Source organism: Lissotriton vulgaris, chromosome 2_1, assembly GCF_964263255.1.
Source record: "Lissotriton vulgaris chromosome 2_1, aLisVul1.2, whole genome shotgun sequence".
Classification (NCBI taxonomy): Eukaryota; Metazoa; Chordata; class Amphibia; order Caudata; family Salamandridae; genus Lissotriton; species Lissotriton vulgaris.
In genome coordinates, this window is record NC_141687.1 from 22,904,697 (window position 1) to 22,919,985 (window position 15,289).

General features: G+C 57.4%; 1 protein-coding gene across 2 annotated transcripts in view; it reads left to right on the plus strand.

The window, feature by feature from the left end:
* CHPF (chondroitin polymerizing factor) overlaps positions 1 to 15,289 on the plus strand; it is a 160,268-nt gene that overhangs the window by 74,348 nt on the left and 70,631 nt on the right. For both annotated transcript variants that reach the window (XM_086954353.1, XM_086954351.1), the window contains one exon: positions 4,444 to 5,008. In XM_086954353.1, coding sequence (XP_086810479.1) covers positions 4,444 to 5,008 — 565 coding nt within the window. The remainder of the gene's footprint in view (positions 1 to 4,443; positions 5,009 to 15,289) is intronic.

Genomic DNA, 15,289 nt, shown 5'->3' on the forward strand with positions numbered 1-15,289 from the left:
TTCGGTTCAGGGTCCGGGCTCCATTGTAGCTCTCTGTTTACCCTCAGCAGCCTGTGGCTCCTCCCAGACCCCGCCTCTTAGCTGCCCTTCCCACGCTCGGCCCCCCCCACCACTCATTTAAGGCTGATGCCTCAACGTGCAGCGTCCACGCGCTACGGCCGCGTCGAAGGTGCGCCAAAGGTAAGCCCGTCTACGCTGGACCGCGCCCAGCGCCAGACCCCCTGGTTACCTTAAGCCCCAGCCCACCCACATTACATACGATTCCTCCTCCCTCCTTGCTCTAAACCCCGGCCGACTCCCCAGCTGCGCCCAAGCCGCACCAGGACACACCCATGGACCCTTCACATGCAACTCCTGCAAGTTTGACGGCACAAATACCAATTCCACATCCACTAACACCAAACATAGATCTGACGCCAACCACCTTAAATGCATCCTACTCAACACCCATGCCATCAACCTTTGGAATCTACTAGACACCATCTCTCCAGACGTCGCCTTCCTAACAGAAACTTGGATGAACACCTCTTCAGCCCCAGACATCATCATAGCCATCCCGGAAGGCTACAAGATCATCCGAAAAGACCGCACCAACCAAACAGGAGGAGGCATCGCCATCGTCCATAAGAACTCCATCCGCATCTCAACCAGCTCGGACGTCAACCTCTCTAGCGCCGAACACCTTCACTTCCAGATCCACACCGACCCCAAGACCACACTCAGAGGCACCCTCCTCTACAGACCACCGGGACCCCGTGCACAATTCACTGAAGTCATCACTGATTTTATCACCCAACACGCCCTCTCCTCCGAGGACTACATCCTCTTGGGAGACCTCAATTTTCACCTGGAAAAGAGCAACGACAACAACGCCACCACCCTTCTGGACAATCTCGCCAACCTCGGACTCAAACAACTTGTTAATACCCCCACACACCATGCAGGTCACACTCTCGACCCTATCTTCACCTCCAGCAAACATATTTCCTTCAGTCACACCACAGTTCTCCAATGGACGGACCACAGCTGCGTTCACTTCATTTAGAATAAGACCACAACCCACAACCATCCTCAACCTACCCTGCAAAGAAACTGGAACAAAATCACCATCGACCAGATCTCCTCATCGCTTCTTCAAAACCCCCCTGCCCACTCATCGAACCCCAACCAAGCAGCCATTAACCTCACTCAATGGCTAACCAACACCGCCGACAACCTAGCACCTTTGAAAAAACGTCAAATCAAACCAGGCAGTAAAAACGCCCCCTGGTTCAACGAGGATCTTAAGAAATCCAAGAAACTCTGTCGCTCCCTTGAGAAGGCCTGGAAAAAAGACCCAAACACCAACACCAGGGACGCCTTCAAAAACGCCACCCGCATACACCACCAATTGATCCGGACTGCCAAGAAAACCGCATTCAAAGACCGACTAGACAAAAACGCCCTCAACAGCAAGGAATTATTCAACATCGTCAAAGAGTTTACCAACTCCACTGCCAACTCCAACGACATCACCCCCTCTCAAACCCTTTGTGACTCCCTAGCTTCGTTCTTCCACGACAAAATCGCAGACATCCACAACAGCTTCGACAACCAACTCGAAGACCAACCCACCCAACCCTCTGCCGTACCTTCACCCCCCTTGAACATCCTTAATGACTGGAACCCAGTCTCCACTGAGGACACCATCCGCCTGATGAACTCCATCCACTCAGGATCTCCCACAGACCCATGCCCTCACCACATCTTCAACAAAGCAGACTCCATCATAGCACCACACCTCCGAGACGTCATCAACTGCTCCCTCAACTCCGGCACCTTCCCAGAACGCTGGAAACACGCCGAACTCAGCGCCCTTCTGAAAAAACCCACAGCTGACCCCACCGAACTCAAAAACTACCGCCCCATCTCGCTCCTTCCACTCCCGGCCAAGGTCATCGAGAAGGCTGTCAACAACCAGCTCGCCGCCTTCCTCGAAGCCAACAAATCCCTTGACTCCTCACAGTCCGGCTTCCGAGCCAAACACAGTACTGAGACCGCACTCATCGCAGCAACAGACGACATCCGAACTCTACTGGACAATGGAGACACAGTCGCCCTCATCCTCCTCGACCTCTCCGCAGCCTTCGACACAGTCTGTCATAACACCCTGTTACAACGACTCAGAAACATCGGAATCCAAGGAAAAGCACTGGAATGGATCACCTCATTCCTTGCCGGAAGAACTCAGAGAGTACGCCTCCCACCATTCAAGTCAGAGTCCACTGAAGTCATCTGCGGCGTGCCACAAGGATCTTCACTCAGCCCCACCCTCTTCAACGTATACATGAGCCCCCTCGCGACTATCGCACGCCAACACAACCTCAACATCATCTCCTACGCTGATGACACTCAACTGATCCTCTCACTCACCAAAGACCCAAACATCGCCAAAACCAACCTACATGAAGGAATGAAAGAGGTAGCCGAATGGATGAAGCATAGCCGTCTGAAACTGAATTCAGACAAAACAGAAGTCCTCATCTTAGGCACCTTCCCCTCCGCCTGGGACGACTCTTGGTGGCCAGAAGCCCTTGGAAAAGCACCCATCCCGACGGATCACGCACGGAACCTAGGCGTCATCCTGGATTCCTCACTCTCGATGACCAGACAAGTCAACGCCGTCTCTTCATCTTGCTTCAACATTCTTCGCATGCTCAAAAATACATTTCGCTGGATCCACACCGAAACTAGAAAAACGGTCACCCACGCACTGGTTACAAGCCGCCTGGACTACGGAAACACCCTTTACGCCGGTACCACCGCAAAACTTCAGAAAAAACTCCAACGCATCCAGAACGCATCAGCCAGACTCATATTAGACACCCCGCGTAAAGAACACATTTCTGGTCACCTGAAAGACCTCCACTGGCTCCCCGTCAATAAGAGGATAACTTTCCGCCTCCTCACCCACGCACACAAAGCTCTTTACGAACTTGGACCCGAATGCCTCAATACACGTCTTTCCTTCTACACCCCCTCCCGCCAGCTGCGCTCTTCCAACCAAGCCCTCGCTGCTATTCTCCGCGTCAACAAAACCACCATGGGAGGAAGATCATTCTCCTACCTAGCGGCCAAAACCTGGAACTCACTTCCCATGCACCTTCGCCTCACTCAAAACCACCTAGCATTCAGAAAGCAACTTAAAACCTGGATATTCGAGAAGTAATTCCCCACCCCTCTTCAAGCGCCTTGAGACCCTCTGGGTATGTAGCGCGCTATATAAATTTATTGACTTGACTTGACTTGATTCATGCGCACGTATTAAAGTTCCATTTCCGCACCCCCGCTGCACCCCCGCTGCACCTCCGCTGCCCTTGGCCTTTCTTGCTCTTTGAAGCCTAGCAATAAATGTAAATGTAAATGTGGGTGTACTTGTAAAGCGCACTGTGACTCCAAGGAGTATCCTGGCGCTGAAGACCGCTGGGGAACCCGTCCTGGTTTTTCCTGTGAGATTGTCCCTTTCTGGGTATCTCCAAGGTGGAGCCAGGCATCCCCGGTGTCTGTGGGGGGCCGTTGTAGAGATGAGGCAAGCTTAATGCCCAGACTTGCCGAGTGTGTTCCCTGGTTAGAGTAGGCACCGAGGCGAGAATTATCGAGTCCGTTTGACCCTGGTCCACGACCCTGCCACGTCGGGGATTGAACCCTGGTCCCGGGCCGTTCTCTGCTTACGGGTCTGCCGCCTCTAACCAGTGAGCCACACCACTCCAATACTCTCCTCCCTATGCGTCTACTGCTCTGCAAGGCTTAACCTCCCACCTATTCTGTGCCTCTCTGCTGCTTTATCTGCATATTTTCTCGGAGACGTATTCTTTTATGCGGGCCTGTGACCTTCTATTTCTGGTGTCTGAATAGATTTCCCTATTCTATGTCCACTTCCTCCCCCGAGGTTTTGACTCCATTTGTGCTTTCTTTTCTACTATTCAAGACCGTTTGGGCCTGTATTTTTCCTTTAAAATGTACATGTGTACACGTCTTTCTGCTGATGCTTGCATTGACATGAGTGGACTTTCTTCATGTTCTACATGTATTATAAAATGATCAGACTCCAGAAGCCCTGGTGCACACGTGCAGTGTTAGCAGAGCATCTCACCATCCCTTGCTAACTTTCTGTCTCTAGATAAGACCTGTAGTTTTAAGGGGTTACAATAGTGTACCAGCGAGGGTCCGTGGACTCCACTTAGATGGAGAGAGGCCAGGCATGTACAGTAAGTAGTTCAGGCATGTGTGTACATACTCCAGAAGCACTTGTAGACAAGTTTCTAGATTGCACTTGTAGTTTTAAAAACTGGGGGTAATGTCTACCAGCCGTATATGAGGGTCGTTTATCTCCATTGAGATGGAGTGAGAAGAGCTCAGAATCTTGCACCTCTCACCAGCTCCTCTTTCTCTTCCCTCCTGCAGGTCCAGGTACATCAGCACGGAGCTGGGGATCCGGGAGAAGCTCTTTGTGGGGGTCCTCACCTCCAAGACCACCCTGGGCACGCTGGCAGTGGCCGTGAACAGGACCCTGGGCCACCGGTTAGACAAGCTGATCTACTTCACAGGCATGCGCGGGCGCAAGGTGCCCCATGGCATGACGGTGGTCACACATGGCGACGAGCGCCCCATCTGGAACATGTACCAGACGGTGAAGTACATCCTGGACCACAGCATCAACGAGTTCAACTGGTTCTACCTGGTGCAGGATGACACGTACACGGAGGCCCACCGCATCGAGCATCTAGTCAGCCACCTGAGCGTCGACGCCGACCTGTACATGGGCCGCCCCGAGGAGTTTATAGGGGGCGACCCTGGGGGGCGCTACTGCTACGGGGGCTTCGGCTACCTGCTCTCCCGCATCCTGCTCCTCAAGCTGCAGCCTCACCTGGAGAACTGCCGCAACGACATCCTGAGCGCTAGGCCCGACGAGTGGCTGGGGCGGTGCATCATAGACTACACGGCCAGCAACTGCGTGGAGGAGCACCAGGTGAGGGGGTGAGAGGGGAATGTGGGTGAAAGGGGCAGGTGGGTGAAAGGGCAGTGCTCCTGCAGCACCAGTGTGAAGGAGCACCAGTCGAGGGGGTGAGAGGGGAATGTGGGTGAAAGGGGCATGTGGGTGAAAGGGGCAGTGCTCCTGCAGCAACTGCGTGGAGGAGCATCAGGCGAGGGGGTGAGAGGGGAATGTGGGTGAAAGGGGCAGTGCTCCTGCAGCACCAGTGTGGAGGAGCACGAGGTGAGGGGGTGAGAGGGGCATGTGGGTGAAAGGGGCAGTGCTCCTGCAGCACCAGTGTGGAGGAGCACCAGCTGAAGGGATGAAGGGGGGTGAGGGGAAGTGCCCATCCAGGAACACTAGAGAAGCTCCAGGTGAGGGGGCATGGAAGTGAAAGGGAAGGCGACCACCAGGTAAGAGGGTGAATGGGGCAAGCGAGGGAAGGAGCAGAACTCGCCCACTAACTGCATGGAGGAGCACCAGGTATGAGGGTGGCTGGGGCAAGAGAGGGGAGGGGCAGAACTCCTCCACTAACTGCGTGGAGGAGCACCAGGCAGTGGCCGCCGCTCCACTAAGGCCGGAGGAGCGTCGCCTGCTGCTCTTTGTGCAGTGCAAAAAGGAAAAATAAAATGATAATGCGATGTTATCATTTTACTTTTTAGTGCAACATCTGAGTCCGGTTATCGTGATTGGTGTTTGTTTTGAGCCAGGCACGTTGGAGCTTTCTGATTTGTTGTTTTATGTAGTTCATCTCTGTATTTCTCCACGGTGCTTGTTTTCTTTAGTTCTTTTGTGTGGTTTTTATTGGTATCAGTATATCAAAAGCTTCCTGCAGCGACTCAGTTTGTAACCCCATGTATTGTTTCTAAATCTGTTCTGGATGTTAGTTGTGTTTTTAAGTGTTCCTAATTGAGTTTGTTGCATGGTCGGTAGGTGGATGCATGTTCCATGGTCGATAGGTGGATGCATGTTCCATGGTCGATAGGTGGATGCATGTTCCATGGTCGATAGGTGGATGCATGTTCCATGGTCGATAGGTGGATGCATGTTCCATGGTCGATAGGTGGATGCATGTTCCATGGTCGATAGGTGGATGCATGTTCCATGGTCGATAGGTGGATGCATGTTCCATGGTCGATAGGTGGATGCATGTTCCATGGTCGATAGGTGGATGCATGTTCCATGGTCGATAGGTGGATGCATGTTCCATGGTCGATAGGTGGATGCATGTTCCATGGTCGATAGGTGGATGCATGTTCCATGGTCGATAGGTGGATGCATGTTCCATGGTCGATAGGTGGATGCATGTTCCATGGTCGATAGGTGGATGCATGTTCCATGGTCGATAGGTGGATGCATGTTCCATGGTCGATAGGTGGATGCATGTTCCATGGTCGATAGGTGGATGCATGTTCCATGGTCGATAGGTGGATGCATGTTCCATGGTCGATAGGTGGATGCATGTTCCATGGTCGATCGGTGGATGCATGTTCCATGGTCGATCGGTGGATGCATGTTCCATGGTCGATCGGTGGATGCATGTTCCATGGTCGATCGGTAGATGCATGTTCCATGGTCGATCGGTGGATGCATGTTCCATGGCCGATCGGTGGATGCATGTTCCATGGCCGATAGGTGTATGCATGTAAGGTGGCTTTAGGTGCACTGCTTCGTTTTTGTTTTATGTTGGAAGGCAAGCAACTGGTGGTCTGACCATGTGACTGGAGTTATCGTTTGAAAGTTAGCTAGTTCTGTATTAGCAAAAATGACATCTAGGATGTGTCCAGCGATGTGTAAGGATTTGTGGACGATGTGATCAGATTCAGTGCATCTAAGACCGAGATGATTGTTTTCGGATGGAGCATATTAGTTTTTTTTCCAAACCAAATGTTGAGGTCACCCAGAACGCATAGGTTGGAGTGTAGTGTTATCAGCTATCATATTATGTCTAGAAGTGTGTCTGGGAATGTTGCATTGCTAGGTGGAGGTTTGTAAAGGAGCTGGAAGTTGCAGGAGGAAGACGGTGTAGGATTGTATCTGGTGAAAAGGGCCTCACAGTCTTTTATGGAGACGTCCTCAACTTAAGGTGATATGTAATGTTTACCTGAACATAACATAACATAACATAACATCTAGGACACCTCCTTTTTAGCGTATATGATTTTGGGTGATAGTTTGATAGCCGAGAGGACTGGCTTCATGCAGGACTGGAGCCATATCATCTCCCAACAATGATTCAGCAATGAATAGTATGTCTGGTTTTGCATCAGTAAGAAGGTCGTAGATGTGATGTTAGTTTTTAGACCGCGATCGAGCATTTATTAGTCGACAGTCTGGAGATGTGCTTTGGTGGTAGTGTGACTTTGCCTTGTAGACAGCATTTCTGGCACTAGCCTCAACCAATCCCAAACAGGCTCAAGCAGGCAATTGTCCTTGTCCTCTCCGACCTTAGCCTGGACGTCCGGGCAGAGTCGCCCTGATACCTGGCATTTAATAGCCCTAGTAATCCGGTGTCCCCTTCGGCCAATGGAAACCCTAGCCGTAACCAGTCGCATCACTATCCCTAAGCCCTAGGACCAATAGGAGACCAATCCCTTACAGCCAATCACAATCCTATTCCCAGCATCCAATCATACAGGAAATCCTAAACCAAACGTCCAATAGAAAGCCCAGCCCCAGCTACCAAACCTAAACCCATCCACCAATCCGATCACTTGCCCTAAGCCCTACATCAATAAAATCACTGACCATGAAGCAAGCAGTTCCCTCAAATGTAGAACTGCAAATCCCACAATTCAACAGGTAAAATGAAAGTGACGGGTTAGTAAAAACCAGAAATTACTAAACAAAACAGGTGAAAAATGATGCAATCATGGGCTGGTAAAAAAACTTCAAGTTATAAACTGTAACAACCACAAATAAAACGGGTGATAATGATGCAATCGTGGGTAGAGGAAAATAGCTTTTTTACATTTCAGGATAGGGACAGCACTAGTCTGCCTTCTTACCACCTCCTGGTCCTTGGTTCACTGCAATCTTGGGCACAGGGAAACAGTACTGAGCACTGTGAACCGAATCATCTTTCGGCACAACATGGAATGTGGACTTTGTGAGAAGCAAGTTTGCTGAGGAACACAAACTCCTGCTGCCTTAGTAGCACTGGGATTCAAAGCCACTGCTGCCGAATCCAAAGTCTGCAAAGGGAGGTGAGTTGCTCCTTGTGGTGCGGTGTCACTGAGGTTTGACTCCTCTTGGCTAGCCCTGCTGTGCTGTTTTGTGGATGGGACAGATAAGAGTCTGAAGGGCCAGGGGATACATCCCTCCTTCAGCACCAGCCCCCGCCCCCCACTGCCCTCCAGAGATTAAGACTCGCCGACTGAGCAAGGACCCAGCTCCCAAATTTCGGCTGCCCCACCCCACACCACCCTCTGCTCCTGGCGCCCTGCTCTCCTGAACAGACATATTGTGTTCTCTTGGCCCCTGACAGCTGAGCCAGCTTTGGGCTATGATACCTCGCGCTTCACCAGCGTTTCTCAGCTTTTTTGCCTTTATCAGGTCGAGGAAGCAAGTTGAAAAACTGCACAGATGCAAGGCCATATGTAACCGAGGTGTGTTAAAAGCTGTGTGCTATGTGTTCTACTTTTTAGATTCTTTGTAGAATTCTGTTCCGTTTGGCTAGTGTGCAGAGGCCTCCAGTAAGGATTATCATTTCTTGCTTCTTAAACCCAGAAGAAACTTAGGTGGGGCCTGGAGTAGTCACTGCAGTGGACCCTGTCCATCTCAGACCCCCCTAAGGGCTGTCTGGGTGCGACTCCCTCCTCTTGCATCCAAAGCCACCAAAGAGCACAGACCGCCTTCTCATGGCCGAGAGGAGCATCACACCCAACGTGGTCACATGCAGAGGTGAGGCAACCCCCCCCCCCCTTCAACCCCCCCCCCAATCGCTAAAGTAATTTCCTTTCCATCCAGTGGAGAAGTGTGGCTCAATGGTTAGAGCGGCAGACCCTGATGCAGAGGTCTAGCCCGGGACCAGGGTTCAATCCCCCGCCTCGCCGGATCTTGGGCTAAATTCCACAGACCTGATAATTCTCGCCTCGGTGCCTATTCCAATCATGGAGTCCCACTCTGCAACTCTACCCGCTGGCAAAGGGAGGGACGCTGACCCCTGGCGAAGGGAGGGACGCTGACCCCCCTGGCGAAGGGAGGGACGCTGACCCCCGGCAAAGGAAGGGACGCTGACATCCCTCCCCCGGCGAAGGGAGGGACGCTGACCCCCTGGCGAAGGGAGGGACGCTGACCCCCTGGCGAAGGGAGGGACGCTGACCCCCGGCAAAGGAAGGGACACTGACATCCCTCCCCCGGCAAAGGAAGGGACGCTGACATCCCTCCCCCGGCGAAGGGAGGGACGCTGACCCCCCGGCGAAGGGAGGGACGCTGACCCCCTGGCGAAGGGAGGGACGCTGACCCCCTGGCGAAGGGAGGGACGCTGACCCCCTGGCGAAGGGAGGGACGCTGACCCCCTGGCGAAGGGAGGGACGCTGACCCCCTGGCGAAGGGAGGGACGCTGACCCCCTGGCGAAGGGAGGGACGCTGACCCCCTGGCGAAGGGAGGGACGCTGACCCCCTGGCGAAGGGAGGGACGCTGACCCCCTGGCGAAGGGAGGGACGCTGACATCCCTCCCCCGGCAAAGGAAGGGACGCTGACATCCCTCCCCCGGCAAAGGAAGGGACGCTGACATCCCTCCCCCGGCAAAGGAAGGGACGCTGACATCCCTCCCCCGGCAAAGGAAGGGACGCTGACATCCCTCCCCCGGCAAAGGAAGGGACGCTGACATCCCTCCCCCGGCGAAGGGAGGGACGCTGACATCCCTCCCCCGGCGAAGGGAGGGACGCTGACATCCCTCCCCCGGCGAAGGGAGGGACGCTGACATCCCTCCCCCGGCGAAGGGAGGGACGCGCTGACATCCCTCCCCCTGGCGAAGGGAGGGACGCTGACCCCCCTGGCGAAGGGAGGGACGCTGACCCCCCTGGCGAAGGGAGGGACGCTGACCCCCCTGGCGAAGGGAGGGACTCTGACCCCCCTGGCGAAGGGAGGGACGCTGACCCCCTGGCGAAGGGAGGGACGCTGACCCCCTGGCGAAGGGAGGGACGCTGACCCCCCTCCCCCGGCAAAGGAAGGGACGCTGACATCCCTCCCCCGGCAAAGGAAGGGACGCTGACATCCCTCCCCCGGCAAAGGAAGGGACGCTGACATCCCTCTTCCGGCAAAGGAAGGGACGCTGACATCCCTCCCCCGGCAAAGGGAGGGACGCTGACATCCCTCCCCCGGCGAAGGGAGGGACGCTGACATCCCTCCCCCGGCGAAGGGAGGGACGCTGACATCCCTCCCCCGGCGAAGGGAGGGACGCTGACATCCCTCCCCCGGCGAAGGGAGGGACGCTGACATCCCTCCCCCGGCGAAGGGAGGGACGCGCTGACATCCCTCCCCCTGGCGAAGGGAGGGACGCTGACCCCCTGGCGAAGGGAGGGACGCTGACCCCCCTGGCGAAGGGAGGGACGCTGACCCCCCTGGCGAAGGGAGGGACGCTGACCCCCCTGGCGAAGGGAGGGACGCTGACCCCCCTGGCGAAGGGAGGGACGCTGACCCCCCTGGCGACGGGAGGGACGCTGACCCCCTGGCGAAGGGAGGGACGCTGACCCCCTGGCGAAGGGAGGGACGCTGACCCCCTGGCGAAGGGAGAGACGCTGACCCCCCTCCCCCGGCAAAGGAAGGGACGCTGACATCCCTCCCCCGGCAAAGGAAGGGACGCTGACATCCCTCCCCCGGCAAAGGAAGGGACGCTGACATCCCTCCCCCGGCGAAGGGAGGGACGCTGACATCCCTCCCCCTGGCGAAGGGAGGGACGCGCTGACATCCCTCCCCCTGGCGAAGGGAGGGACGCTGACCCCCTGGCGAAGGGAGGGACGCTGACCCCCCTGGCGAAGGGAGGGACGCTGACCCCCCTGGCGAAGGGAGGGACGCTGACCCCCCTGGCGAAGGGAGGGACGCTGACCCCCCTGGCGAAGGGAGGGACGCTGACCCCCCTGGCGAAGGGAGGGACGCTGACCCCCCTGGCGAAGGGAGGGACGCTGACCCCCCTGGCGAAGGGAGGCACGCTGACCCCCTGGCGAAGGGAGGGACACTGACCCCCTGGCGAAGGGAGGGACGCTGACCCCCTGGCGAAGGGAGGGACGCTGACCCCCCTGGCGAAGGGAGAGACGCTGACATCCCTCCCCCGGCAAAGGAAGGGACGCTGACATCCCTCCCCCGGCAAAGGAAGGGACGCTGACATCCCTCCCCCGGCAAAGGGAGGGACGCTGACATCCCTCCCCCGGCGAATGGAGGGACGCTGACATCCCTCCCCCTGGCGAAGGGAGGGACGCTGACCCCCTGGCGAAGGGAGGGACGCTGACCCCCTGGCGAAGGGAGGGACGCTGATCCCCTGGCGAAGGGAGGGATGCTGACATCCCTCCCCCGGCGAAGGGAGGGACGCTGACATCCCTCCCCCTGGCGAAGGGAGGGACGCTGACCCCCTGGCGAAGGGAGGGACGCTGACCCCCCTGGCGAAGGGAGGGACTCTGACCCCCCTGGCGAAGGGAGGGACGCTGACCCCCTGGCGAAGGGAGGGACGCTGACCCCCTGGCGAAGGGAGGGACGCTGACCCCCCTCCCCCGGCAAAGGAAGGGACGCTGACATCCCTCCCCCGGCAAAGGAAGGGACGCTGACATCCCTCCCCCGGCAAAGGAAGGGACGCTGACATCCCTCTTCCGGCAAAGGAAGGGACGCTGACATCCCTCCCCCGGCAAAGGGAGGGACGCTGACATCCCTCCCCCGGCGAAGGGAGGGACGCTGACATCCCTCCCCCGGCGAAGGGAGGGACGCTGACATCCCTCCCCCGGCGAAGGGAGGGACGCTGACATCCCTCCCCCGGCGAAGGGAGGGACGCGCTGACATCCCTCCCCCTGGCGAAGGGAGGGACGCTGACCCCCTGGCGAAGGGAGGGACGCTGACCCCCCTGGCGAAGGGAGGGACGCTGACCCCCCTGGCGAAGGGAGGGACGCTGACCCCCCTGGCGAAGGGAGGGACGCTGACCCCCCTGGCGAAGGGAGGGACGCTGACCCCCCTGGCGACGGGAGGGACGCTGACCCCCTGGCGAAGGGAGGGACGCTGACCCCCTGGCGAAGGGAGGGACGCTGACCCCCTGGCGAAGGGAGAGACGCTGACCCCCCTCCCCCGGCAAAGGAAGGGACGCTGACATCCCTCCCCCGGCAAAGGAAGGGACGCTGACATCCCTCCCCCGGCAAAGGAAGGGACGCTGACATCCCTCCCCCGGCGAAGGGAGGGACGCTGACATCCCTCCCCCTGGCGAAGGGAGGGACGCGCTGACATCCCTCCCCCTGGCGAAGGGAGGGACGCTGACCCCCTGGCGAAGGGAGGGACGCTGACCCCCCTGGCGAAGGGAGGGACGCTGACCCCCCTGGCGAAGGGAGGGACGCTGACCCCCCTGGCGAAGGGAGGGACGCTGACCCCCCTGGCGAAGGGAGGGACGCTGACCCCCCTGGCGAAGGGAGGGACGCTGACCCCCCTGGCGAAGGGAGGGACGCTGACCCCCCTGGCGAAGGGAGGCACGCTGACCCCCTGGCGAAGGGAGGGACACTGACCCCCTGGCGAAGGGAGGGACGCTGACCCCCTGGCGAAGGGAGGGACGCTGACCCCCCTGGCGAAGGGAGAGACGCTGACATCCCTCCCCCGGCAAAGGAAGGGACGCTGACATCCCTCCCCCGGCAAAGGAAGGGACGCTGACATCCCTCCCCCGGCAAAGGGAGGGACGCTGACATCCCTCCCCCGGCGAATGGAGGGACGCTGACATCCCTCCCCCTGGCGAAGGGAGGGACGCTGACCCCCTGGCGAAGGGAGGGACGCTGACCCCCTGGCGAAGGGAGGGACGCTGATCCCCTGGCGAAGGGAGGGATGCTGACATCCCTCCCCCGGCGAAGGGAGGGACGCTGACATCCCTCCCCCTGGCGAAGGGAGGGACGCTGACCCCCTGGCGAAGGGAGGGACGCTGACCCCCTGGCGAAGGGAGGGACGCTGACCCCCTGGCGAAGGGAGGGACGCTGACATCCCTCCCCCGGCAAAGGAAGGGACGCTGACATCCCTCCCCCGGCAAAGGAAGGGACGCTGACATCCCTCCCCCGGCGAAGGGAGGGACGCTGACATCCCTCCCCCGGCGAAGGGAGGGACGCGCTGACATCCCTCCCCCGGCGAAGGGAGGGACGCGCTGACATCCCTCCCCCGGCAAAGGAAGGGACGCTGACATCCCTCCCCCGGCGAAGGGAGGGACGCTGACATCCCTCCCCCGGCGAAGGGAGGGACGCTGATATCCCTCCCCCGGCGAAGGGAGGGACGCTGACATCCCTCCCCCGGCGAAGGGAGGGACGCTGACATCCCTCCCCCGGCGAAGGGAGGGACGCTGACATCCCTCCCCCGGCGAAGGGAGGGACGCTGACCCCCCCCTCCCCCGGCGAAGGGAGGGACGCTGACCCCCCCTCCCCCGGCGAAGGGAGGGACGCTGCCCCCCTCCCCCAGCGAAGGGAGGGACGCTGCCCCCCTCCCCCAGCGAAGGGAGGGATGCTGACCCCCTCCCCCAGAGAAGGGAGGGATGCTGACCCCCCCGGCGAAGGGAGGGACGCTGACCTCTCTCCCCCCCCCCCCCCCCCCCCCCCATGGAAGGGGAGGGGCGCAGACCCCCTCTCACTGCCCCCCCCACCTGTGGAAGGGGAGGGACTCTGATCTTACCTTGAGCTCGGTAGGATTGAGGCGTCCCGTTCGGGTCTGTGGAAAGTCGGGAGGTTGGTATGATGTCTGCTGAACCGAGAGCTTGATTATTTGGGTATGTAGTTGTATGGATGGCATCCACATAAGAGATGACCATGCAGCCAAAGAATGTGATGAGAGACATCAGAGGATGAATGTAAATATGATACAGCGTGGAGGGGCTGGGGGATACATCTCTGCAGGGTAACACAACCGAGAAGTGCCACCAACTGAGAACAACTCTTTTTGAAAGGGAATCCAGCCATGCCAAAAGTGAGTATTTTTAAAGAATACCGTGATCTATGGTGTCAAACACCCAGGTAGGTCGAGGAAGAAGAGAGCGGCAGAGTCTCTAGGACCAAGAAAGGATCTTAGCTCATCCTGGGAGGTTCACGTGCAGTCTTCATACCTCTGCCTACGTGAAGATCCATTGAAGACTTCCAGGGGATGAACCAGTTGTTGTCAACCGTGGAGCTATGTAGGTTGGCTCGATTCCCCCTCTTGTCTCGTCATCCGGTAGAGCCCCAGAGAGGAGGCACTCCATGCGCTGGCCCTCCTCAGACGAGAGTCCTGTGCTCTCCATGCCACGAATCAAGCTGTCCTGGCTGATGAGGGCTGAAAGCCCGAAACCAGTCCTAGGATACTTGTTTCCAGTCCAGGGAGGACCTGGCTTGGCAGTTCGGGCTGGACTGTTCCCATGGGGCACAGGATCAAGACTGATTTGCATATGGCTGGGTCCTAACTGTAATGGCATGGTGAGCAAAAAAAGGATGGATTTAGGCCCGGATCTCCTGACTGGGGGTGAATGTATGTCAATGTTCTGCATTCTGTCCATCAACTGTTGTTTTTGCCCTCCACAGGCACAGGCCTTTGTGACCCATGAGATGATGAAGCTACGTGGCTGCCTTGTGTGCTCTAGCACTGCACAGCTTCAGATGGCGCGGTCCTGGGCTATGTGGCTTAGCACTGTCCTTACCAGTGGTGCTGCAAATGCTTGTCCCAATCAATGATGCCCCAATCAATGATGCTTACTCATCTCCTGGACTTCTCTCATGCATATGTCCTCTGTCTTGAAGCTCTGTCAAGGTAGTCTAGTCTTATGAAGTTTATTCATGGGTCAGTTAGAAACCAGGTGTGTGTCACTAGCCTTCTCTTCAGGACACACAAACAATTCAACAACAGGAGTTTGTTGTATTCTGTACTACCGCATGCACACAAAGAACCATTGCCAAAATCAGATACCCAACTTCAAAAGGATTAAAACAAGTGGCTGCAACCAGCGTTTGGAAACTGCACACAGACCAGGAGTGAGCCCAAAGGCACAGAGGAAGGGCTGCACCACCTGCTACTTTCAGGAGTTGGTTGGGGTCACCGGGCTGCAATAGGGCTGATATTAGCCAGCTGTTTAGGGCTAGTATCTA